This window comes from Falco naumanni, chromosome 1, assembly GCF_017639655.2.
Source record: "Falco naumanni isolate bFalNau1 chromosome 1, bFalNau1.pat, whole genome shotgun sequence".
In the NCBI taxonomy this organism is placed as follows: Eukaryota; Metazoa; Chordata; class Aves; order Falconiformes; family Falconidae; genus Falco; species Falco naumanni.
The window spans coordinates 45514518-45540389 of NC_054054.1; the positions used below are offsets into that span (position 1 = coordinate 45514518).

General features: G+C 38.1%; 1 protein-coding gene across 5 annotated transcripts in view; it reads left to right on the forward strand.

Moving 5' to 3' along the window:
• The window catches only part of MAEA (macrophage erythroblast attacher, E3 ubiquitin ligase), a 54340-nt gene that overhangs the window by 2007 nt on the left and 26461 nt on the right, over positions 1-25872 (forward strand). For 4 of the 5 annotated variants that reach the window (XM_040591922.1, XM_040591945.1, XM_040591911.1 and 1 more), the window contains exons 2-3: positions 15366-15548; positions 19047-19250. In XM_040591922.1, the coding sequence (XP_040447856.1) occupies positions 15366-15548; positions 19047-19250 (387 nt within the window). Of the gene's footprint in view, positions 1-446; positions 497-15365; positions 15549-19046; positions 19251-25872 lie in introns of all 5 variants that reach the window. The other variant, XM_040591929.1, reaches the window with a different exon arrangement.

Here is a 25872-nt window from a genome sequence, read left to right on the forward strand (position 1 = left end):
CTGAGAAGCTAAATAGTAAGAGGGTGAGACACCCTTGCACTGAAACTCTTTAATTTCCTAGCAAAGATGATGTTTATTGATTCTTCCCAGCACCTGTTAAACTTCTGGGTTGTTCCTGTAATCTTTTAATAGCATTTTTCATTGTTTAAAAAACCTGCCAGAACAGTGCTCAAATCTTTTGAATGTATCCTCTTAAATGTCCTTAACTGTGAGTCATAGCTCAGAACTTTTTAGTGGTGCAAGTGAAAAAGCAGCTGAGAGAAATGAACACTAAAGCTGAAGTCTACTGAAGTAAGTTGATATGAAATCCAGTTTTGTTCCTTAGGAGGCAGATGCCTACAAGTTTCTGTGGGACTGAACCTCTGTGAATTTTTATTTCCAGTGTATTCAAACACTGTGTGAAGTGAATGCATATTATTTCTTTTTAATTTTGTTCACCAACACAGTAGCTCAGACATTTCTCTTGGAGCTCTGAACACTGATGGCTTTCCCTCATGTGAGTAAAATATAAAAGATTGTAGACTTATATTTATGTCCTTCCTGTTTCCTCCCTCTAGCTTCCTCATGCCAACATCACTAGATAATAGTTGTGTAATAGCTCTGCATTACAGTATGTTCCAACAGTGCCTTTCATGTGAAAGAGTGCTTAAAACTGCAAAGGGAAATCCCTTTTCCATAGCTAAATTGTGGTTGCTGCAGGAGTGGAAGTGCTTCAGCTGTTCTTCAACAGTTCAGCTCAGGGGAAGTAAATAGACTTATTCAGCTAAATCTAGGGAAGCTGGTTAGGTGTACAAAATAATACTTGAATATTCCCCCTACTCTGGTCCCTCCTTAAGGACAAGAAGGTTGCCAGCTATTCTTTCTACAAAGTGCTGTGGAATCTTTTTTGTGTTTTGGTTTTTTTTAAAAAAAAAAACAACCTACTGATAGAGATTTATAGTAGTCTCATCTGAACATGTAACATGAAAGTTGTCAGTTTAAAAACAAATGAATGCAAACATTGTTGCCATAGTTCTTTGCTGAAACACTAATAAACAAGTGGTGACAGGGAGCTGGATAATTCATCTCTATCTTTAGAAGTGTGAATAATTAAATTGAACTAGCAAACTGATTGGAGTAAGACTCCAGAAGTGGAAGATGGAAGACCTGAAAGCAGGGATCATCGCTTGTCAAAATATTCTTTTCTTGGCTGTTCATTGTCAAACAGTTTAGGGTTAGTTGGACTGCAGCTGCCTCAAAAAAAAATAGCTGATGAAAAGGAGAACTGTAGAAACACAGAATACTTGAGCACTTTCTCAGAGCTGCTGTTTGGCTTTTTTATTGGCAGCTGTGGCGGGGGAAAATACTGGCAGCAGATTTAATAAGATACTCATTTTTCATGGAAATACCATGTTTACCTGATAAAAAGGAGAACAGATAGGAGAGTGGGATTATATGTAGTGTAGATTGTTTCTATCCTGAGTCTACAGAATCACAGAATAGCTGAGGTTCGAAAGAACCTCTGGAGGCAGTCTAGTCCCATATCCTCCCCTCAAAGCAGGGTCAACTATAGAGCAGGTTGCTCAGGGCCACGTCCAGGCAGTTATTGATTATCTCCAAGATGGAGACTCCAGCCTCTCTAGGCAAATCTATTCCAGTGTTTGACTGCCTTATGGTATTTAAAAAATACATCTTTTTTAGATGGAATTTTCTGTATTTCACTTTCTGCCCATTTCCTGTTGTCCTTTTACTGCGCACTGCTGAGCGTAGTCTGGTTCCCATCTTCTTTACTCCACCCATCAGGTGTTTATATACATTGATAAGACTTCCCCTGAGCCTCCTCTTCATAAGGTTGAACAGTCTCATCTCTCAGCCTCTCTTCATATGTCAGATGCTCCAGTTTGTTAGTCATCTCTGTGGCCTTTGGCCATACTCACTCCAGTATGTCCGTGTTTCTCTTGTACTGAAAGGCTAGAACTGGGCACAGCACTTTGGGTAGGTCTAACTCATGTGGGGTAGAGGGAAAGGATTACCTTCCTTGACCTGCTGGCAATGTTTTTCCTAACACAGCCCAGTGTGATCTTGGCCACCTTTGCTGCAAGGGTGTGTTGCTGTCTCTCATGGGCAACTTGTCCACCAGGACCCCTCCCCGCTTTTGTTCTGCAAAGCTGCTTTCCAGGCTGTTGCTGTCCAGCATGTACTGGTGGCTGTTCTTTCCCAAGTGTAGGACTTGGCATTTCCCTTTGTTGAACTTTATGAGTTTCTTGTCTGCCCATTTCTCCAGCATGCTGGGGTCTCCAATGGTGACACAACAATCTGGCATATTAACAACTCCTCCCAGTATCATTGCAGACTTTGGAGGTGCACTGACCAGTGATCTGTGTCACTAATGAAGAGGTCAAACAGTTCAGATTAACTTCTTTTCCCACTGAAGCAGAAAAAGTGCAAGATTAATTTTCTTGTGTAATTGGTTGCACTACTTGATTTATTTCCCTCCTGATAATAAGCTTCACTGTAAGTTGTTGTTCTTGAACATAGCTTTGTACCTTTGATATCATGAGCCACAGAGTGCTTTTAATGAAACTTTGAACATATAGCAGCAAAAATTGCGCAGTGAAAGTGGTTCAGGAAGATTTTGAGGAGGGGAGAGACAGAACCTATAACATCTAATGCACTATCAGTACATCAGTGTACAAAAAACAAAGGCACTTCTAGATCGTTACTTGATTTATAAAGTGCTTTTTAAGCAGAAGGTTGTCACAATAAGCTAAACATGGATATTGGTAACAATCAGCTCTGTACTAACTCAGTATGAACACTTGGATCTCACACTAAATCAGTTTTTGAACTGGGTGCTCTGACTCACTGGATGTCCATACTGAGCATGTGTGTTGCTGAATAATGCACTTCCTGTTTCGACACATCATGTGTGCATGTCAGCAAACAAGCGTGACATCTTTTGTACTGCTGCTGTTCTTCTGCACTGGACTCTACAGGCTGCTGTGTTTTACATAAAATCTGATACTCTGAGACTTTAGGAGAAGTTTGACATTGGAAAGCAGCTGAAGTAGGAGTTGGCTCCTGTAGGAATTGGTTTCTTTTCCACTGCTGCCCAGTCACTATAGGACACATTCTAAAGTGATTAATGAAAGAAGAAGACCTATTAAAAGGCAGTAAGTAACAGTGTGGCCATGAGTTAGAGATGCTGCTTGATTATTAGTGCTCCATTGTCCCTGCAGGAAAATACTTCAAGAAAAATGCTCTCACATTTTACAGAAGACCTCCTGTTAGTGTCTTGGTATCTTCAAAATGAATACTTATCTGATGTTGTGATTCACAGTTGCAGCATACTTGCTTTTTAGTGTTTTCACACAACAGTGCCCTGTGATCTTCTGAGTTTGGTTTGTGTATGTTTTTTGGTATAGAAATGAGATGTCTGTATGGTAGCTAATATGTTGGGGTCTTTGACTGTTGACATAAAGCATGAGTATCTGAAATCTTTGATTCTTTACGTAGTGAATGTTTTTCAAGAGCTGGGAAACAGGAGTAAAGATGAGCTTCAAACATTTGCTAGGTAGCATGATAGGAAAATGTTTCACGAGTTAGTGTGGTAAGAGTGGAGGTCTTACTGGATGTTACAGATCACCTGCTGTCAGATTTTCTTCTCTAAACTTCTTCCCATGGTCTTTCCGTTCAATAGTTCTTATATTAATCAGCATAATAGTATACCTTTTGGGGCCACAGATTTGGGAAAGAACTGGTTGGCAGATGGGTATTTGCTATAAGGGCATGCTGGCAAAATCCATCAGTCCTTGTAAACTTAAGAAATTGCTTTCATCGTACCCGTGGTCTCCAAGAGCTTACAGCCTGGAGATAGACTACATGGGAAGTATTTGCTAACCCAGAATGTGGAATATGCTATACTACTTGATTACTTACAATACCCTGTTGATTTTTCAAATAAAGTAATATTTTGTTAAGGTATCTTCATTTTGGTAGGCAATAATTTAGCTGCTTCACAACCTACTTTGGTTTCATCTTAGCTTTTTTTTGTGCTCTGTGCATTACTTTGAGTTGTAAACTAGTGGGAACTAAAGTAAAACGGATAATATAGTGAGTAGAATTTCAGTCATTCATGTATTTTATATAGGTCTGCTGAATTAATAATCCTTAATTAATTTGTCTTGGGAGAAGTGCTGTCACTTCAGCTGGAATAAGTTATTTTGGGAGTAATCTGATTGGAAGTGGAATCTCTAGCCTAAAGTCTCCAGCCAGTATTTTGGTGTCTAAACTGTGCAAACACACAGGAGGATGATGACCTCTTTCATTTAAAGAGGTGATGCTGTGATTAAAATGAACAAATATTTGGAGAAGAAGGATCAAAAGAAATGAAGGGACTCGCTCAGGACACAAACCTGCTGTGTGACCTTAGCTTAGCAACTTGACTGCTGCTTTGGTCAGGGAGAAATGCTAAGGTGTTTGTTAATACTCAAATATTTCTACCAAAAGGAGAAAAGTGAAGAAATCTCATTTGAGACATGAGTCCAAGATGGCAGCTATAAACAAGTGCATTGAAAATAAGTGGTCTCTGTTGTCCCTAGTGTGGCTCTAGACAGGACTCTAAAATGGCTGTCAATTTGCTTACATAAGGATGCAAGACAGTTTTATGTAACTGTAAAATGGCTTTGTAAACTACTTTATTTTCTTGTTGGAAGCCTTGTTCAGAAGCTCGTAATGTATTCAGCAGTAAGTTCCTAGCAGTTTGTGTAAAAGGATAATATTTTGAAGAATTGTAATTGCTTCTGTTGAGTAAGTATGCATGTGGCAGATGGATAGTCCAAGAATTCTTACTGCTAATTTGCTCCTGTATAACTAGCAGCTTGGAACGTTATAATGCTATTTTCTTTCTAGACACAGCTGATCTAGAATATGCAGTACTGTCTTCCTGAGTTGTAAAACTGACCTGTTTTTAACTAAGGAAAGCTACTGGGCTTTGTGTCAGATTTAAAAAAAAAAAAAAAAAAAAAAAAAACAAAACCCAAACACACAACAGTCTCAAGGGCTTTGATTTTTTTTAAAATCCAGTTGATCTGCCACTGCATTTAGTGGCAGAAAATTACGAAATTATTTTGTCTGTTTTGATCTGTATCTCTTCAAGACTGCTTACACTTAATTAAACCTAAATCTATCCATTATTTTAAGGCTCTCATTCCTGAAATATGCTACTTCCTGTTTCTTAACTTTCTTTTCCTTTTCTGATTTTGCCTAGAACAAGCAAAAATATTACTATTTCAAGGGATTGATAGGAGCTACACATCAGAAGAATTCATTCTTCTTTATATGTATAATTTACATTTTGGATGATTTTAGTAACAAATAATGATGCTGACTCAGTTCTGAAATAATCCAAGAGTTAAAGGAAGAAATTAAATATATAAAAATACAGAATTTCAGTAATTCTGCATGGAAATGCTTAATCTGTGGTTTGAGGGAAAACTTGCACTAGTTTATTGTACCCTGCCTCATTTTTCAAATGGTGTCCTGTGTAATAAATGTCCTCTACTTTTCTGTTTTGTGGAAGGTGAGCGTGGTGATCTAAGTTTGTGTCAAGGAAACAATTTAAAGCTCAAAGGTGTTTATTGCTGGGTTTACCTTTTCTCTTAAAACATTATTAAAACTATTTAGGAAATCTTAGTCTGTCTTCCTTATTCCCATACTTTCTTTTTCCTCTTTCATAGAGTAGAGCTAAGTTGTCTTTGGTTCTACTTTTTTGAAAGGCAGTTTCATCACTGCACTTCTCACTTTCTTTTCCCTACCCATTTGTGGCTAGGCTTAATTTCATATAAGGGCACAACATATGGCATTTGAAAAAAATTATTTGTACCTCAGTCTCCAACTGAATTATCCCAGAGACCTGTAAATTCATACAAATCTCAGTGCTTTTCAGGTCTTCTAAGCTAACTCAGTTGAGGAGAGGAAGTACATCATTTTTCTGACCCTTGAAAGGAGAACATAGTTCTGTAATGGTTTCCTCCACCTAATCTGGTAGGACTCTTACTATTTTTCTTGAAACTTTTTTTTCTTCCCACTAGTTATCTGACCTCATGTATGCAAAAAGGTTCTTTAAAATCCATTTCAAATTCCTTCCTGCCCATGATCCAGTTCATTTGGAAAGATGTAAAAAAGTATAGGTATTTGTGTTTAAAAAAAATAATAATTCACGCTTTTGTGGCAAGGAATTCCTTTCAGCTGGGAAACTGTAAAGTTAAAGAAGGATGATTCCCATTGACATTAGTGAAGTCAGGATACATAGTTAAAACTTCCCTGCCTGTGAGTTGGTACTGCTGTCAGGTTAGACCTTACTACTTTCTCCCAAACACAGGAGGAAAACAGATGTTCTTTTACAGAACTGCAAACCTATGTAAAAGATGCTTTTTTCTGTTCTCTATATTGTTTTCTGTGAAAATGAGTTCTTAGAAAATAAACTTTAGAAAATTCCTGTGAACAGGAGTCTGGGGAGTGGTCTTACTTTCACCACCAAAGAATTTTTCCTTCAAGCATGATGACTTTGAAGTATCGCTTTTGCTCTATGATTTCCAACAACCAAATGATAGCTATGCAAACTGGTTTTTGCTTTCTCTTTCTTTCTGCTTCATCTGAACTAGTTTGCTCTATGCAGTCACTGTGGGGTAGAAAGTCTTTTTGATTTATGTTGTGGTCTGACTGTTTAGGGTTTAGTTTCTTTTTTTATTATTTGGAACTCTTTAGGCTTGAATCTGCATAAGTGCAGAAGGAAATCTAGCTGATACAGGATGTGACCAGATCAGTTTGAGACCTGGTGTGCTAAAGGTCTAGTGTAAGGTTAAAGACATGTGGGAGAATAAAGGCTTACATTTTTCACAGAACTTTAATTATGAAAGAAACATGTGCAATTCAGTCATTCAGAAATATTGGTATTACGGTGTACCAGTTAGAAAACTTGTGGGCAGCATCAAGATAGTATTCAAAGTTTCACACAGTAGCCATAACAATTTGGCCTAACGTTGTACACCTCTGAAGGAGCAGAAATGCAGTATGTAACAGTTCTTATAAATAAACTCATTTGGCTTAAGGAAGATCAATCTTTGGCATACAGTTCTCCCCTTTATTCTCTGGAAGTTCTCTGATAAATGCTGAAGTAGTCTGAGGATTTTTTTGGGATGACTGTAGAAGAAAGAATAAGTAGAAGGCTTTGCTTCAGTGCTTCTACTTTGGTAAAATTTTAGTGAGATTCTTAATACCTGTAATTGATTCTTCCCTTTCAACCAATGGTTTATTGATGCAGAAATACTATTCTGACTAATCAAGAATGGAATAATGTGCATCAGTTAATGTGACTTCAAAAAATGAAAGTCGTGCCATGCAAAGATATTGGACTTCTATGTTTAAAAAAAAAGACATGGTATGGTGGTGGGTTTGGTTGATTGTTTGTATTACTATGTGATTTTTTTAAGATATCCCTTATCAGGAACTTTTGAAAGAAAAAAGACAGAAGTCCTTATGCAGATAGGAAACTGTGCAAGATAAGAAACCAACATCAAGATGTAGTAGCCAGCCTGTATAATGGAAGAGTCCTAGTATTGGCGTTCTGCTGGTGTCTCTGCCAGTACTGCTGATATTCAGCTGTTTGAACAGCATGGAAGAGAGTGAGTGCCGAGATGATCCAGTTTCATTGATGATACTGAAATAGTCAAGGTATTACAGATACAACCCAAGTGTGAAGCATCAGAGAAGAATGAGAGACTGAATGGGTATTAAAATAGGTGAAATTCAATATAGATAAGTGTAATGTGATACGGTTCTTGGGTACGGTGGAAAGAAAAAACAATCCCAGTCTTATACACATAACACCTGAGTCGGAAATTATTATCATTGCTCAGTGGGATCTTGGGGAGTGAATGTTTTCTGGGAATGATCAGGTTAAATGTTGACAAACCTAGGACAAAACAGTTGGGAAAGGGGAGAATGGAGAACCTCATTACATAGCAATGGAAAGTCATGGTTTCTTCTTCCCACAAGTAACGTGAGTTACTCTCATTTTGTCCCTTCCTTCATCCTGAAAAAGTATGTAGTAGAACTGGAAAATGTCTACAGAAGGGCAAGAGTGATTAGAGCTACAGAATGGCTGTCTTCAAAGAATGCTTTAGAAGGAGCCTCTTCAATCGCAAGAGACATAGGAGAGAGTGTATGTTGCCTTTTTTTTTTCCAAAACAAGAACGAAAAGGGTTTTGAATTAGGCTAGCAGTTGACAAGTCAAAACCAAGGAGTATTTCCTCACAGAGGGCATGAGACTGTGAAATGTAATATATATTACAATAACTAGCAGAGTTCATGGATGAGAAACACCCTGTTATGTTTCTACAGTAAAACTCCCACCTCTGGTTCAGGAAGCCCAAAGAGACTATTTGGGATTAGTAACTTTATGTTCTGGCATTTTTTCAATTGCCATATGCTTTCTGGATATTTTCAGAGAGAGGGTAGTGATAGAGGAGAGGCTTTTGGTCTTACTGGTATGGCCATTCGTACCTTCGTGTGGAGGTGAATTTGGTGTCTAAAGTAGCACTGGGGATCTATTATCCAGTCTCTTTCTAGATGAATTCATAAAAGGACCTCTGCAGACGGTGTAGTTCAGGCTTCTCCTTCAATCTGGACTAACTTCAGAGCTAGTTTTAGTTGCTCATGGTCCTGCCTAGTTCTGAAACTTTCCAAGGGTGGAGATTGCCCCACCTTTTTCAGCTGCTGTTGCAGGGCTTATCAACTATACTGCCTAAAATATTTTTTTCCCTGTGTCCAGCTGGAATGTTACTTGGTAACTGTCAACTCTACCTCCTTCCTTTTTCGCTCTAACTCTGAGAAAGTGGCTAGCTCTTATCTGTGACTGTCACCTTTAGGTAGTAGAAGACTTCTATCAGATTGTGCTGCTCCCAACTCCCCGCAGCCTTCTCTTCTGCAAGCAAAACAAGCCTGCCCTTCTCAGCCTCTTAGGATTTTGTATCCTCCAACCAGTGAACCACTGTGGTGGCAGCCTTCTGGACTCTTTCCAGTTTGTCAACATCTTTTCTTTGGCAGGGGCAGGGAAGTGACCTGAAAACCAGACTCAGTATTCCAGATGAGCTTGCATGAGTGCTGAGCATGAAGAACAATCACAACTCTCAACCCAATGCCTTTAATCTTCCTAATGCAGCCTGGTCTGTGGTTAACTTTCATTGCCACAAGAGCGTGTTGATTCACATCCAACCTGCTGTCCCTCAGAACCTCTACATCTATTTCTGTACAAGTGGTCCTAGCCAGTTTTTCCACAGCCTGTGCTAATGGATGAGGTGGGTTTGTGCCAGGTGCAGGGCTCTGGTTTTTGCCTTGATTGCGTATCACAAAGTTCTTGGTGTGTTTCTCCAGCTTGTCATTTCTTCTGAATGGCAGCTTTGCCACCCAGCATTATCAAGCACTCCACCAATTTGTTGTCCTCTGAGCTTTCTGATTGTGTTCTGTTCCATAGTGCAGATGGTTGAAGACACGTATGTTGGAGCTGATAATGTTCCTCAGGAGTCAAGCAGAGCCTGTAATTGGCCACCCCGTAGCTTTTGAACCACTGACCATTATTCTTTGAGCCTGGCTGTCCAGTCAGTCCCTAACCTGTGTTGTATTCCAGCCACTCAGTCACCATCCATGAAAGACTGCCAATGTATGCTGGTCACTCAGAGGGAGTGGTTTCATCACTGAAAGCAGTGTTGTCAATGGTGAATCTGGGCTGGCTGTTCCCGGTTACCTTTATGAACTTGGAAATTGCTTCTAGATGAATCTTTCTTTTAATAACTTTTCAAAGCTCTGAGATAAGGCAGATCAGCCTGTAGTTCCCATGATCTTCCAGGTTTTCTTTTTGGAAGAGGCAAGGAACTTGCCTGTTTCAGTCATTGAGAACTTCCATTGTTCACTGACATTTCTGAGACAGCAGCTTGACAGTGTCATTGGTGAGCGAGCGAGCTCCCATCTGGTCCCATGTACTTGTATATTTTCAGCTTGCTTTAGACTTCTTGTGCAAATAGTTCCTCTCTTCCCAGACTCAGTTGTTCATACACATTCAGGAAGGCTTAGGAGAAGACCTTAACGGTAAAGACGAAGCTGGCATTTAGAACTAAGACTTTCTCTTGTCCTTTGTTGCTATGTCACAAACTCAATTTTGTAGATGCTTTTCTTCATCTTCCTGCCTATAAAGTCCTTCTTCATCTTCGCTGCTCGTCTGCCTATAAAGTCCTTGTAATTACAGTTGCTTATTAGTTTGAACTCTAGTTGAATAAAGTGGGTGTATTATGTTGGCCATGATGGTAGCAAGTGCTGGATTTCTAGCTGAGACTCAGAATGCTTTTTCTCCATCATGGCTGGAAAACTGTAACACCTCTGCAATGATGATCTAGCCACAATTCATATTTCATTTGTTATTTCTTACTTTCTCCCAAGCAGAGCACCCTTCAGCAGCATACGTCTTCACTTTGTTTGAAAACCCTAGGTTCTTAATGAGTGACTGTGTCTGTCACTGAAGCTGAGTGTGTGACTTGCCACATTCTTGAGATGCCATCAAGGTGCTAAAACCAGTGTAAGAAGTCCAGTCTGTTGTTTGACTCCCACCAGCATAAATACTCTTGAGGTAGTGGAGCTTTTTAAGCTATAATTAACTTCTGTGAGGGGAAAATGATTTGCGTTCTGTTCTCCCTTTCTGTATTGTTAAAGGCTATAGGTGGTATGTTCTCATGGCATGTTTTTTAAAGACAATTTTCTGTGTCTGTAAAAGAAAGAAAAAGCCTGGGCTGAGGTAAGAGTACTTGTCAGCAGTCTGTTTCTATATATTTGATTTATGAGTGGAGTACTAAGTGTGTGCATGTAGATAAATCTTGAAAATGTTAGGAAAAATAAAGAATTTCATTAAAATGTTGATATTGAATGTAAAAACAAAAGTAGATACGCATTGTAGGATGCAGTAGAGGATTCGCTGTTTAACTTGATACTACTTCAATGTCTTTAGTCTTTTACAGACTGATAACACTTCAGAAGTAATACAGTTTGCTAACAATCAGGATACAATATAGGCAATCATTTATTATTTGCTGTTTTTTTCTAGATTTGGTATATATTCAGAAAAATGAAAAGCATATCAATAAATCAATGCCTTATTGAAAAACTTAATTTGATGGAAATATTTAGTACTATCATTATTAAATTCACTATTTAAGGGTGTTTCAAGTTAAATTTGATGTGGTTTATTAAAAGAAATATTGCCTACAGTTGCACAACTTGAACAGTTTTAGCCATTTCATGATTTTAGAACTAGTCAGACTTCTCGTGATACCTTATTTACATTCATGCACTGGAAGAGGACGGTGTTTGGTTTTGAAGGGCAGATAGTTAACGTCACAGTTGAGTTCCTAAGTGTAAGCTTAAAAAGTGCCTCTGACATTCTTAGCTCTGCTGTTCTCCACTCAAGTGAATAACCAAGGTAAAGCTCTCATGGCAGTCCTTCCTCCTTTTCCACCAGGTCAAGCTTTTAGACCCAGAAGGATCCTCTCATAAGTCTGATGTCCAGACCTAGAGGTTGTTGGAGCATGTTCTGGGACAGTACATCAGTTTTCTGGCTTAGTAAAACCAGAGCAAAGTAACTTCTGAAATGAAGAAAATATGTGGACCAGGCTATTCAGTTGTCTCTACCTCTCTGTTAGCACTTAGCACCTGGAAATGGTTATGCTCCATTTGTTTGCCTGGAGGCTTCTGCAGACTTTCCTTCACAGTAGCAAAATTTTGATCTTGGAAAAACTTGCATTACTGTAACTTTACTTCTTCTGTAGGCTGTTCTAGCTTAAGTCAAATTCCTTTTCTTTAGGTTTGTTTGAGGTGCTTTAGTACATGCTTAAGTTGAATAATGTGTCTGCAGCTGTGGAAGTTGAACAAAAGAAGCAGAATCTATTTAGTGATGCTGGATTTAAATGTGCTGCCCACTAATATTTTACATTTGTCCTTTCTGTATCCTCTTGTATGTTGATGGTGTGAGCCAACTGAAGTGTTGTTTTCCAAGCTCTAAGTAGGACAAGTTGGTATTGTGCTTTTACAGAACACATTCTGGTTGGTTCTTGCTGCTTTATTTCAATTGTTTTCTATGTTTAGTAGTGGTTATCCTTTTTTTCATTAAGGTAACACTTCCCTAGGCTGACTTCTATAGGTCACTCTTGTCCTTAAAGAATAACGGTGTAATCTGGTCTTGGTCACAGAATGGTACTGGCAGTAAAAATTGACAGTCTCTGATAGGCTTGTGGCAGCTAATAATATGTATAAATATTGCAGCTGCCTTTTGGTCCAAAAAGTTTGGTATTCACTGTTTTATACCTATGGTACCTGAAAGTTAAAGTGAACCATAACTAAGAACTTACAGAATTACATTTTCCAGAGCATTGTTTTGTTATGTTCTCCTTCCATTTACTTTCATTATTGGATTGAAAAAAACCAACTTATTGATACAGTGTCTGTAACTTTTGAAGAGTTCTGCAGTAAAGCAAACCAGTGCTAGGAAACAGAGTCTCTTTTGAGCATAGGAGCTCTACTAATAACAAAAGAATGAGCAGATCAGGATGCAGAGTCTAGATAAGATACTTGCTCAGTAAGGAACATGGCAATTGCAATTTCTACATTTTGGCATTTGTAGAATCCAGTAAAGTAAGGTGTAAAAGCTGTACCTGGGTACAGTTTACAAATATTCTCTAAAAACTGCTGGTTCTATAGTAAGAAACAAGCAAATTACGGGGGGAAAAAACCCCAAACAAACAAAAAAACCAAAAGGAAAAAAACCAACAAAACAAAAAAAACCCCAAACCTGTTAAAGACTATTTGCAGAGTTTCGGTTGTGCAAATAATTTCATTCTGTCTTTAAAGTTATTTCCCTTGTTATGGTAAACTCAAATTATGTTTACCGATGTATTTATTTGCATTTACTTTCAGAGCATATAGTGTAACAGTTCAAGTCATAGCCTCTTCAACAAGATATTCAAATTTTTGGGGGGGTAGGAAAAAAAGATAAGATTCAGAAACTTATTGCACCTAGTCACATTATAAATTACATACCATGATGCCAGCTGAAGTGGAAAGTCCAATTGTTCTAAATGTCGTATGAACACAGATTATGCCAGAAATTTGCACGCTAAAGAGACAGGGCAAGGAAAATGGGAACTCTCATTGCTTTCGTGTGCAGATAAGAAACAAAGGAAAAGGGATATTAAAGCTGATTTTTTTTTTTCAAACTGACTAGATGTGTGTCAAGTTCAACTGACTGCTCAAAATTTAACAAAAACACTTTGTAGTCAAACAGATACTTAGATGAGTAGTAGCTTCTAAAAATTGATTGATGTAGCTTTTCAGTGTCCTGTAGAAAGCTGATTAGCAAAGTACTTGCACAAATTCAGTAGATGCAAGTAACTGAAGGAAGCCTGGTTTTCAATGAATAGTTAAAAAAATGCAGGGGGCAAAAGAAGTTGTCTTAATGCTGTCTGGCATCAAGTCTTAGAGTCAGAAACAAGTTTCCATGCTCAAAAGCATGACATCTCAAAATAATGGCCCTCCAAAACACCTCTCTGTGGAGCTTTAAAACATTTAATCACTTTTTGTGGAAATGGAGAAGGGAAATAAGAGCTAAAGATGGAAAAAAAGATTTTTACATAGACAATTAAGTAGGTATTGAAGGCTATTAATTGTGATGGTTTATGTAGTTTGAGTTTTGGAGGGGGTGATGCTGAGATTTTTAGGGGAATACGTATAAGGAAAACAGTTGGTTTAGCTTGATACTTCTGTGGTAAAGGCTTGTTCCATCATTTGCTTAGGTCTTGGTTTGAGATCATTAAGTAGATCAGCTCAGTTTTTCTGAGAAGAGAAGCTCTTTGATGTCTTACCAGGAGTATCCTTCTACTACAAATAAGAACAACCTGTTGTGGGTTACACAAAGTCTTGGAAAGTGAGTGCTTTGTCTCATCATACTTACTGTGAACCTAAACTGTTTCTCAGTGCATCTCTTGTTGTGAACTGCAACGGTTATGCAGTCGCTTCTCTCCTGATAAAAGTCAAAAGGAGAGTGGGTGCTGGGGGTGCTTCCTTGTGTGCAGTTGATTAGAAGGAAGAAAATGGACGCAAAGTTGATATAATTGATTAGAAGTGATACACTTGAAAGATTTGTAATTAAACATATGTGATATGTACCAAACAGAACACTGATTCGCGTTTCTGATTGCTAGCTAAATTATGCCTTTGATTAATGGAAAAGCAGTCAAGATTATCATAACTACTTGAAATAACTTGTCATGGAGTTTTTCAAGATGAAAAGATATGGATGGATGAAGTGTACAGTACTGGAATCTTTTTAGTTTTAAAATTCCTGTTTCCATGAAGGAATAGAACTACCAGTCTAAATTGCTTATGCTGTCACTGTAGTGGAAGCAATATGGTGAGAGTAGCTTAACAATAACTAAGTTTTCCCAAAGTCATTCAGTACCCTAAAATTTGACCAGGCTGTGGACTACTCATGTATGTCCTTAATGGCAGTCAGTAGCAGTGTTGATATGGCTGCCCCATAAAGTTGTGGGACAAGTAGGATAGGAGACCTCCAAGACTCATTAGCCTCTAAGCTAAAGAATGGAGCGGTACAGGAATTTAACAAACTTAGTCATACAGTGTAGGCTTTCTTTCACTAAAAGAAAAAAAACTTATATGGGGTTTCTCTTGGCATTTGTTATAGTCCTACTGGAATTAGTAGTAAAAAGTGGTCCTTCGTGGGCAGAAGTAGGCAGGAGACTTATTGGATTTCCTGAATAATCACTGGTGCACTAAACAGAAAATTCCCAGTAGGTAATATGCATTATACATGCTTTCTCAAAGGTGACTTTCTCTTCTTTCATGAACTCCTGAAGGAAAGAAATGTAAAGTTAAGCTGTATTCTGAAGGGCGGTATCTTAGCTGTAGTTAACTGGTAGCTGTTCTGTTTTACATGCACACGTCTGCTGTCTCTTCTCCCTAAACTGTTTCCATCAGTGCCTGCTACAGTCAGAGCAGGATAGGTGAAAACGGTATCAGAAAAGAATCTACCAGCTTTTATTTCTGGTTGCTGGTTTTTTTTCATAAGTTTTGAAGTGTTATCTCCTTGCTGAGAGGGCTTAAATTAAGGGCTTTGATACGAGAACTCAAGTTCAATTAATGACCTCTAGTGTCCTGGAACCTAGGTGGTCTTCTGACTGCATCAGATAAAATCATCAGGCTCTTTAAACTCTAGAAGACCTGGCTTTTTTTACTGTAGAAAGTCTAATGACTTGGTATTTCTTATTTAGGTGCCATATGAAACACTGAACAAACGGTTTCGAGCTGCACAGAAAAACATTGATAGAGAGACTAGCCACGTTACAATGGTTGTGGCAGAGCTGGAGAAGACGCTGAGCAGTTGTCCTGCTGTGGATTCTGTTGTTAGTCTCCTGGATGGAGTAGTTGAAAAACTCAGTGTACTGAAACGAAAGGTAAGTGATATTCTACTTTGATGGCTTTGTCTTTACAAACTTAACAGGAGTAGTTTTCTGCAATGCTCTTGGCTTGGATTTTTTTTCCAAGATACAGGTATTACTGGCACTGTAGTCAAAGGCCTTAGAATGCCCAGAAGAACACCAAAACATACTGTGTCTTGCTTCACTGCACTTATGAAACATGACTTGGTGTTCCATGACTAAGTGTAACAAATCTCTGTTGAGAGGCAAAATTATTATATATAGTCCTGAAGAGATATTTCTCTACACACAAAGAGAACAGAAATTGAATTTATTTGTATCAGTTCCTGCTTGTCTGATGGAAAGATTTGTGCAGTTGCATTAATTGATCATTTAAGAACAAAACAGGTAGAAGATGAGTCTGAAAAATGTTTAAACCCCAGTGGGGAGTTAGCTGTATGCAATGTCAAGGCTTCTTTGCAAAGAATGTGTGAGTTGTCCTGGATTTTATAAACACTGAATTTGCAGGTTTGAAGATCCTTAGGGAATATTGCTAAAAGCATTTTAAACAAAGTTTAGTAGGATAATGTGCTTATAGCTGTTTAGCTTGAATGCTTGTATGAAATACAGCCAAGCTTTCATGCCTTCACCAGATCTTTCGAAGGAGAATGAGTCAAATACATGAACCAATAGTATAAGCCATCCTTATTTTGGATGGGAATATTACTCATCCTGAGACTCATCAGAACACTTACTTGAAAACAAATCTTGCAGAAAAATTGAAATAGTGCTGTTGCCTGGCTTTAAAGCAGTACTGTTCCAAAAATAAATAGATGAAACAAATGGTAGCAGAGTCATTTCATTAAAACTTAAATGAAATAACCAACAGATACAAATCTTGAGACTATATTAAGTGAAGCGTCGAAATACCTTGGAGGTTTGTAACATGAAAATAATACTGTCATGTATGTTGATTTGGGGTTTTCTGCTTGAACAGGTTAGCTAGGTGTTGAAAAGCTGTTCTGCAAAAGACTTCATAAATCTAATTGCTGTTTTCATCTGGCTGGTGAGGCTTAGAGCTCTTGAAGGATATGTTTTCTTCACTTCTCTGTTACTTACAGAAAGAAATTGCTGCTGTTGCTGAAAGAGGTGTTGGATTTTGCTTGTAGGTGTGTAGTAATGATGTGGAGGAGTAAGTTATTTACTTGTTAAATCTTTGCTGACTGCGGGGGTGTGTCTGAAGGCATTGCTGAATGTTTTGGGTGTAAGATTCCATTTTAGTGTAATTGCTCATTTGTTTTCGACTGCCTGAAAGACTGTGGGGAATCTTATAGCAGCTCAGAAAGAACAAAAGGAGAAAAAAAAATAATCCATTTAGCAGTAAAAGTCTTCTGCAATACAAAGGTCTTGTTTCTGCTCCAGACTCTCAACTCCAACTATCTTCTCTGTAATCTCTGCCCCGAGCAAAATGATTGTTTTCTTTGGGGCCTTTGGATCCACATAGGATCTCTGTTTTCTCCTGTGTTTAGACAAGGATCTGATGAACTGCTGAGATGGCCATAATAGAATTAGATGGTTCCTTTATTTAACACCTTACTCTTAAAGAGCTTTCCAGCACAGCAGGTTTCTTGGGTTCTGAAAATGATCCTGGAGAAACTAAGGCCTTTGTTTTCCCTTTTGTACCTTGTTTAATATGCTTGTTCCCTCAAGTTCTGTTAATGTACAGCAGAGCAAGTCCAGATAGACTTCTGCTTCAGAGGGTTTTGGAAAGTAATCTGTAGCCTTTCTGAATGCTTTAGAGGGATTAAAAAAACAGCAAGAGATGTGTAAGTCCAGATAAAAAGACATGTAAGGAGAGCCCTTTGGAATAAGAAAGGGGCTCAACCTTTGTGCTTGGCTGCCGTGAATTCTCCTAGTTCTATTCAGAATAATAATTCTTGAGGTTGCCTTCACATCTGATAACACTGCAGACATCTAACAAGTGAAAGTAAGATTTGGCTCAAGTTAGTTTGCTTGCTCAGTACGAAAAGGCTGTTTATAACTTAAACAAAATACTGATCTCCAAACCATATGCTAAAAAAGAAAGCTACATTCAGTAATAGAAGTAACTCGGTATTCAGTAATAAAAATAACTCATGTGATAGATGTTTATGTGAATTTAGGTAAAAGACTATTTTGTATAGAAACTGGGGGTTTAGATACTTGAATTTAGTATCAAGGGCCAGACCAGAGTCAAGCTTAATTGGGGTGAATGCTTGATAGGTTTTTCTTGGACACATTTTCATTAATTTCACTTTGCTTTTTAAATACTGATCCTTCCAGAAGTAGTCTGTAAATCAACGTGCGTGGTAAAAGTGAATGGAACCAACCTGTGCTTCCAGAGGTGAAGCTGTTACCCAAGTATGATACTGTAGCCTGAATATCTTGGGTACTGGGAAGGCAGCAGTGCCAGCACGGAGTGCAAAGTGGGCTACTAGAAGCTAGCCACGTTGTTTGGTCTGTGCTTGGTGGGCAAACCTGCATGGGCTTCCCTGCTGCTATAGCTGTGCAGTTGTTCAAACACAAGCCAGTGAGTTCAGAGCCACCACGAGTGAGGCAACCCAACCTGAAACTGCATCACTAGTAATATATCGCGGATGATGGAGGCTTAGTACCTTTCCAGTCTTCTGGTTTGCTTTTACTTTAGCAAGCATATAAAAGTACGGCGAGCTTTCTTGTATTCTGTAGCCTGGCATAACCCATACTTGTCACATGCTGTATACTGAGTCAGCTACCTTTGGGTTACAATGTATATATCTAATAAAATAGCCTGGTAAAATTTGCAGCATAACTAATCAGCTGTATAACTAAGGTTGAAGGAAAGTAAGTATGACCAGAATGTTTGTTTTTTAATTAAGAAAAAAGCTGTAGAGATATTCATGGGGCATGTAAATACATTGGTTTAAAAAGTCATTCTGTAACTGATAATTCTTGAAAAACTACTCTTAAAATCCTTGAGTTAAAGGTGTCAAGAAGCCAAATGTTTTATGTAACTTTCATTATTATATGCCTGATTAAAATGACTCCATTGTATTAGAAGTAATGTGGGTTCACTCTGCATCACTCCGCAGTAGAACTAATTCAGTAGGACAGCTGCTTCAGGAGGAAGCTATGCATAGGTTAGAGGTGGAAATTCATGATTTTCAACTGTTCGGACTGCAACCTTCTCAAAGCTCTTTGCAGACTATTACAGCAGTTGCTGCTATAGTTGATAAGTTGTTGATTTTGGACTAACTGCACGTTGGGCAGAAAAAATGCATATACTCATAATATCAAATCAGTCAAAACTTCTTTATGTGTAAGAATATCTCAGAACTGGACCAGCCATGCTGAAGTGTACATGCTGCCATAGGAAATGTCTAAATAAAAGAAATGCTATTTGGAGTAAATATACAAAGTTAAGAATGCTTACAAACGGTTCTTACTGTATTTTGCTTCAAAAGCAAATTGAAAATCTATGGCTTTTACTTGCTGCTGTTAATTTTTACTTTTTAGGCAGTTGAGTCAATCCAGGCTGAAGATGAAAGTGCAAAACTCTGCAAACGCAGGATTGAACACCTGAAAGAACATAGTAGTGACCAGCCAGCTGCTGCAAACATGTGGAAGAAGAAACGTATGGATCGTATGATGGTGGAACATCTTTTACGCTGTGGCTACTACAATACAGCTGTAAAACTAGCGAGACAAAGTGGTATTGAGGTTAGTAGCAATGTGCACTAACTTATAAAACAGTAGTAAAGAGGAAGTTGGCAAATAAGAACAAGCTTATTTAGCCCTGTAGCAGCTATTTTTATGTATTAGTGTGCCTTTATTACTAATCTTTATCTGCTAATCTTTTTAGGCCTGAGGTTTGTTCTCCTTACTTAGCATAAATTGTGTTTTAATGTATTAAATAAGTAAAAATTGAAGGCATAACTTTGAGTCACAAATTAAATGCTTTTAGATAAACACCTTGCCGTATTAAATTTAGAATAATTCTGAAATGTCATACAGAATTTATTGCTAGAGGCTTTTAGGCTGCTGATTAAGCAGTTGGTGGAGCTTCCCTCTGTCTAGCCACACTTACATTATATGTGTGACCAGACTGAGGAGAACAGCATATGCTGATTGCAGGAACAACTGTTGTTGTTGTATTATCCTACTCTTTAATGCGTTGAGAGGAAATCTGGTTTATACTTTGGAAAATAAATCTTGATACAATTTGGGTTTTTTATTAGCCAGTATAATCTTGCATGGTTCATAGAAACTTTTGCTGTTTGGCTTATTTTGTCATTTACAATTCTGTGGTTGTTACTTTCCTTTTCACTGGTTATCTAGTTGGTTTTGCTTCCATAGCTTGTGAAGTGCTTGGAGTTTGTGCACCCTGGTGTAGCTGCTTTATGCAGAACAATGAATCCATGCTCTTGGAATTCAGAGGAAGAAATTTTTGTTACAGGGGTCAAGTTACGGCATATGTACCTGTTTGCCTTGTACAATGAGCGTATCTGTCATGTGTCTCTGTTACCTCTTGGCTGCTTTACCAGTCTGATCCTGTTCAACCAGCAGTGATTTCAGTAAATACCAAAAAAGAAACAGCAAACAGAGGTTGAATTGAAGGGAGAGGGGAAGTGGGTTACAAACTGTTGATAGGAAATAGTCCTGAAGAGGCTGCTGTGCCTCACTAAAGATAGCCCATGCATATGAATAAAAACAAAAAGACAATTGTTCTGGGATAATTGCTGCTGAATGGTCAGCAGCTCTTCTACTTCTGGTAGACGTCTCCCTCTGTTTTGAGCACAGCTCATCTCCTGCTGAATCATCATGTTAATGTACCTGCCAGGTCTGCTGAAAGACCTACTAGGTCTTTGCTTTCATAGCAAGTTCTATTATGCCTGATTGATTAATGCTCAGCTTTGGTTTAGACATGAGCATGGAAGTCTGTCATGATACACTGCAACACCGTGTGGTACAAAGCGTTGCATTTGTGAAGCCTTAAAGCTTTTCATTCTATTTGCCACATAGAAACTTTTGTCATTAAAAAAAAGTTTTAAATAACCTTATTTAACTTTTGCCTTCAAGCCTAAGTATTTTTATTTGCATAATATCAAAGTAATTTGAATAACACGAAACTTAGTTGCACATGTTGAATGCACTGAGGCCATATTTCTTCTAGTTTGCTTAAATTATGCATTTTATTCAACATTGAAGTTTACATTTTGACTAAATGAGGATAGACTTCCCTCAATCTCACCTTTGTATTCAGTCTTCTTCTACTGTATGGTGATACTCATTGTGAACAGCTTTTACAACAGCAAGATACTGAGACTTGATCGTCATGCAGAATTTGTGGTTTTGCTGGTTTAATAAATAACTTCTGGGTTTGTTACTTTTTTGCTGTAGTATATGAGCATTGAAATGTTCTCTGATGCTTAATAATGTAACTTTGCTGCAGAAATTACAAAATATCATGGTGTTCTTCCCTTACCCAAAGTAATCTTTGTTTACTGTAGTCTTAACTGTAACATTGATAAATACCTCTACCACTGCAGGGTTCAGAAAGCATACTGCTGTGGCCACGTCTGTTACCTGATATATACATATATGACAATATTGTTACCATTGGGGGTAGGCACTATTACCCTAAGTAGGAACCTGAAAAAAATGTGGGGTTTTTGCTCAACTTCTGTACCAGTGGGAGGTGAGGCTGGTGAACAAGTTGAGCATGACTCAGAAATGTGCTCTTGTGGCAAAGAATCAACAGTGCTGTAGGTTGCATTGGGATGAGCATCACCAGGAGCAGAAGGGTGGTGATCCCAGCTCCTCTGCTCAACAGTGGTTAGACCCATCTGAAGTGCTGTATTGAGTTCTGGGCTCCCCAGCAGACAAACTGTGGTGTGGAGTCTCCCTGCACTTGGAGGTATTCCAACCCAGATTGAACTGGGAGAGGTCCTAAGTAACCTGTTGTAGATGACTGCTTTGAGCAAGGGCGCTACACAACCTCCAGAGGTCCAAATGTCAACTGTTCTGTGGTTCTGTTTCTATGATTGCAGGCCAAATGGCTAAAAGTGCCCTCTGATGCTATTTGAAAGGGCTGAGGGAAACTGCTCTTTCAGCTGTAGCTTGTGGATCCTAGGTTAAGCATCTTTCAGTAGCTGTTAGACCAGTCTTGGGAGCAAGTCTCAACCTGCTTGTTTTAAGTTCCTTGCGTGGCTTCTGAACGCCAAGAGACCTGCAGTGCTGCTAAGATACTTCATGGATGGAAACAGTTTAGAAAGCTTCCTGTTTCAGTGACCAAAAGCAAACCCTTAAATCATTCATATCTTTGCCAATAATACACAGCAGACAGTTTGCTCAAAGATCCAACTAGACACCATAGTGTCCAATTCTAATAGTTATTGATGGGCTGTGACAAATTCTAGTCTGCTTTCTAAATTAACTACCCTCATAGAAATTATATTCTTGCGAATTCATGTCATGGAAGATTAGCACTTAAAAGCCATGGTTATAAACTAGGAAGCAAACAGCTATGAAAAATGCTGGATGTGAAAAAATTATAGGGAAATTTAAATACCTGGGTTATGAACTAGCTCAAGTTAGGAATGTGACATATATAAAACAATGTTACATGGCAATATAAGAAATAAACTACAAACATGTAATGGGTGATATGTCTTCAAAGAAGAGCAATACTGCTTGAGAAAGTAAACCAAAATGTGAGTAATATTAAAATAAGAGCTGATAGTCAAGGACAGAAATTTCACGTTTGTGCTAAAGTAAATATGAGGTGGAGGGGATTCTATTGCGGACTTTTTTGCTTGATATTTTCTGACTTCCTAATGATATGAAAGTTTGTGTTGAAGATACGAACACGACATTAAGTTTTTGTTATTGCATACAGAAGAAGCTCATCAATATTAGCTTGTTACACTGCATAATATTCTGAGACCTTGGAGTGCAACACTACTGATAACACACACTTTTGTTTCATCTGCAGATTTATATATTCAGCTAGCTGGCAGGGTTGTCTGTTAACTTAAACTTAACGATTCCATCTTCTGCTACATTAAGTGCTATCTCATTTCTGTGCCATTAATTGATAGGCATATCTAGTTTTGGAAATGTGGTGTTCCAGTAGGAAGCTGGTTGCTGTTTGTAGATAAGTTCTATAATTAGGTATGTAGTGCTTTGTTTGCTGTTCCTAGGGGTGGTTGTTTTTTAAATTGCATACTTTTTATAGCCCCTCTTTTAATAGGTTAGGAAGAAAAAAAAATTGCAAAGTGTCCTTATGTTCTTTGCTTAATTATGTAATAGCCATATTGATTTTTGCCTATATGATTGAAAACAAACCCAGATTCTGAAGCTGCCGGTCTCTTATCATATGCTGTCAATCTGCTTTCTGTCTTTGCTTAATTTATTTTAGTAAAAGAATATATGTTCTTGGTTTAATGCTCATACTGTACAAAAGTTATACAATTGGCAATGTTTTTTCCTGTGAAAAATAGCATGAATTTAAGTGAAGTGTCTGTGTGTGAGGGTAGGGAGCAAGTAATTTAGACATCTATAAACCAGAGGGACAGAACTACTGCACCTCAGGGGAGGGTGGGCAGTGGCACTGTAAGGCTGAAGTTACAAGAGAATGCTTGAGTTGAAATATCTCATTTAAATAGCTTAAAACTAGCTACCTAGACCTTGCATCGTGGATTATGCATGCCAATCAGAGTTTTGCAAATTAGTGTTCTTAGATCAGTAATTAATTATGTGCATCATCCTTCAATGATACTTAACTAGCCATTTGCATTAATACCACAGCGTGCTTTTTGCTTTTGAGAATTGGCGGGGGGGGGGGGGGGGGGGGGGGTATTCTTTTGACTTCATAAGTTTTATTTAGATGTATGGTGGTTGTGAATATTGACCTGTATTAGAAGGGCTTCTTGACACTTTGGGCAGTATTAAAGAAAATGACAGCAGTCCTCAAAACAGAACAGTTTTCTTGAAGCGGGAGTTCAGATATTCATGTTTTGTCAATGGTTTCCTTCCTGAGTTAGAACTTCATAAATCTGTGGTAGTGGCTGTTCCCTGGAGAATATCAAAACAGGGTAGATCCTGCAAAGCCATCCTGAAAAAATATCATGTTCTTTCAAACTGGTATAGCAAATATATTTTTAAAAAATTAATTTTGATTAATATAAATGAAAACAATAGTGGTTCACTGAAAAAGCTGATTATCCTTAGTTCTCCGCTCTCCAGTTTGGTTCAGTTCTGCTGCTGCATAAACACAGCTTCAGCTTTCATAATTTGGCAACAATTTTGAATGGATTAACCTGAGTATTTGGAAAAATACCTACAACAAATTCAGGTATGTTCAATTGGGTTAATTTTGTTACAGGAAGTTATGAAATCATATTTGATGTCCTTTGCAATACAAAAATTTGGAATTCTCAAAGTCGGGCTTAATCCCTTCTTTGTAGTATTCTATGTCATTGTTCATTTTTTCAACCCCAGAATTAAAGGTTCTTGCCTTGCTTTATGAAAGTTACTCGATGTTGAAATGATTACTTTGGCTGAGACCTTAGTAGAATACTGTTGAATGATTTCTGCATCTGTTTTGGGGCAAAATCTTACTGAAGCTACCACTTCAGAAGTCATCCTTTCCCTGACAATGTTCCTGCTTGATGACTTTCTTAAAAAATGGCAGATGTAAAATGACCTGCATGTTTGAGCATCACAAACAGGAACAGTATTAAGCCTTAACTCCAAGTGAATGGTATTAAGGTATTAAGCCATAACTCAAAGTGAATGAAAAGTGCTCTCCAGGAGTACTATTCTACAAAGTGTGATAGGCTTAGGTTTGCTTAGGTCTCTCCAAAGCTTAGTTCTTGGTTGTTGACAGAGGAGGGCAGATGGTATTGAACCCATAGCTGCTTGATTTTTAAGGAAAGTTCCGTATTTATAGAAGCTGATTGTCTTTGCCTGTCCCACTGGGTGGAAAGTTTCTTATGACTGTGTAGCTGGTGTCCTTGCTCTGAGGAATATGCAGGATAAAGGCATTCTGTGGTCAGTGAACATGTGTAGCTGGAGGCAGATGTGCACATCAGGAGGAATGTGCAGGTAAGACATTGCTTCCGTGTTTCTGAAGACTGATCTGTGCTCCGCTGAGTCTTTTAATACTGCTAGAGCTGTGTTCTGCTTTGAATGGACGATCACCATAGCAGACTGATAGTGGCATGTATACATGGAAGAAATCAGCATGTGCTTTGTTTGATACAGCAGTCCAAAAGCCTGTAATGACTATTCAGATTAAACTGATATGGCTAGGTGAAGTAGGAGTGAAAACTTAAATCTAGAGTAAAACTTAAAAATCTAGGAGACTTAAATTTCAGTCTTTAGTATTTTTAAAATCTGGAGTTAAATTTAAAGGACTCATGACATAAGCTACATAATAGAGTTCTAAAGCATTGGGTCAATAAACTTTATACTTGAGCAGGATGGATGTCAGTAACATGTGATTGCTTCAGTAAGAAATTCATGTGAATGTTTAGGAAAACGTAAGTTTGAGTTGAAGGAAGCCATATGATCTTAAAAGCTGAATAAGTACTTCTCTTAACAATCATACCAGTGTACCCTTAGAAGTCTTCCTTGTTAAGACATGCAGTCCAAGAATGGCTTGTAGGCAAACACATAAGTATGTATTAAATTAACTCATCCAAACAAGTTTATATTCGTAACGTTTCAATTTTAAAGTAATATTCAGCATAATGTTTAAATGTGTTCTTTGCTTCACTGTCACGTAGAACGTGGACAAGCTGACTTTCTAAATATGAGCTGAATGGCAAAAGGTGTCTTTTGTCTGGAGCTATTTGTCAGTCTCCTATGACTTGCTGTTCCCACACTAGCAATGTTTGAGAACTACGTATGAAGGAGCTCCTGAACTGGCATGACTTATTTAAAGGTGCCAGGATGTTAACTTGAGGTGCTTAGAGTTACTTTAGAGTACTAGGCTATAGACGAGCAACTCGGGCTCCTTTAACACTGCTTTGGCTGTTCCTAGTGTAGGCATGGCAACTTTTGCTAGATTGGTATAATGAATGCCTGGGTGTGTTCATCTGAATTCCTAAGTGCTGTAATTCCTGAACAGCCTTACATCTGCAGTTTCTCTGGCATCTTTGGGCATTAGAATTATGTAAATGTGAAATAGTCAAGATCAATGCAGAATAACAAACTTTCTCATTATGAATCATTTGACACTTGAAATGCCAACAATCTAAAGCTTGCCTTATTTTTTCACTTCTTTTAGACAAAATGGGTTGCCTATAGTGTATCATAACAGAGTTAATTTATGACT